This window comes from Propithecus coquereli, unplaced genomic scaffold (genome assembly GCF_000956105.1).
Source record: "Propithecus coquereli isolate 6110/MARCELLA unplaced genomic scaffold, Pcoq_1.0 Scaffold253, whole genome shotgun sequence".
Lineage (NCBI taxonomy): Eukaryota > Metazoa > Chordata > Mammalia > Primates > Indriidae > Propithecus > Propithecus coquereli.
Genome location: NW_012148097.1, coordinates 3,171,714 through 3,172,967, shown reverse-complemented (window position 1 = coordinate 3,172,967; position 1,254 = coordinate 3,171,714). Strand labels below are relative to the sequence as shown.

General features: G+C 36.8%; 1 protein-coding gene across 1 annotated transcript in view; it reads right to left on the bottom strand.

Moving 5' to 3' along the window:
* Nucleotides 1–1,254, bottom strand: part of FAM217A (family with sequence similarity 217, member A) — a 3,532-nt gene that overhangs the window by 221 nt on the left and 2,057 nt on the right. Inside the window, exon 2 of the mRNA XM_012646991.1 lies at nt 5–1,048. Coding sequence (XP_012502445.1) covers nt 5–1,048 — 1,044 coding nt within the window. The remainder of the gene's footprint in view (nt 1–4; nt 1,049–1,254) is intronic.

Below are 1,254 nucleotides of genomic sequence, written 5' to 3'. Positions count from 1 at the left end.
AAAAGACAGAGGTATCGGTGAAACTGGTATTGGAGACCTTGGTGGCAGACATCTTGTTGAGACCATTTTAACCAGTGATTGAGTTGTTTGGGCAGTAGTAGGCTTGGATGAGAGTTCTTGGCATGGATTTAAAATGGAACTTTTAGGATTCTTAAAATCATTAGTTGCAATCAGTTGTTTTGCTGTGGATGAACTTTTTAGAGATGGTGGTCTAGAATTCCAGTTACATTTGCCAGCATTGCTCCAATTCCATTTTGAAGCATTTTGTTCAAGCTTGCAAGAACCAGAATTGTTTTTTCTTTTTTCTCGACTTTTATCTACACAAGACATCTGAAGACTCAAAGAGTCAGAAAGTTTTGGCTGTCTCACTTTTGGTATAGCTTTGGAGGAAGAGGGTCGTTCAGTAACTGCTGGAGTACAGACAGTAGTTTGTGGTCTTGGCCTTTCTTTTTGTACAGTCGTGTGTTGTAATCTTTCCAGTTCTAGTAAACGAGTTATCAAGTGTTCAACAGAGCTTTCTGGAGGGTCCACTGTTGCTCTCCAATTTTCAGATTTTGAGAGGGCTAATTTGTGCAAGTCCAGAGCATTGAAAGGAGGAGGGAGAAAATCAGGATATGGAAATACTTCATTTGGTTCCTCAGTGAAAGATTCTTCAATGTTTTCTATTTTTTCTGGCTTTAAGTTCAGGTCCATCCTTTTAAAATAGCTAAGTAAACTATCATTTGCTTTCTCATTTTCTGATAAATCACTTTCATCTGTTAAATTTTCTTCCACACTACTGTTTCCATATTTCAAATTTGGAGCAGATGAAGTTTCACCAGTGTTGTTTTCTATGGTTGAACATGAATTACTATGAAGCTCATTTCTGTCCTTAAAGAAGTCTCCATCAGCATAGGGCCAGCAGAGACCTAATGGCATTGGCAGTCCAGGGGCAGGACAAACTTGCTTATCAGCTGAAGCACTTGTCAGTGAGTGGTTCAGAGTGAGGAGCCTTACAGGATTGCTGGTTACATTAAAGCCAGTTTCCACTGACGATTTTTTGAATTCCCTTTAAAAAATAATTTAATTAATGAATGGTTTGTTGACTAGAATTTAAATGCTATTAAAATGATATGATTAAGTAACCTTCATCAAAGATCAGTTCATGTTTACTTCCCAATGGCATATGTGTAGCTATCTAACAGAAATGTTAATTTCCAAATATGCTCTAATTATACACAACTATATAAATTTTGCAAAGTTAGAGATTCAAAT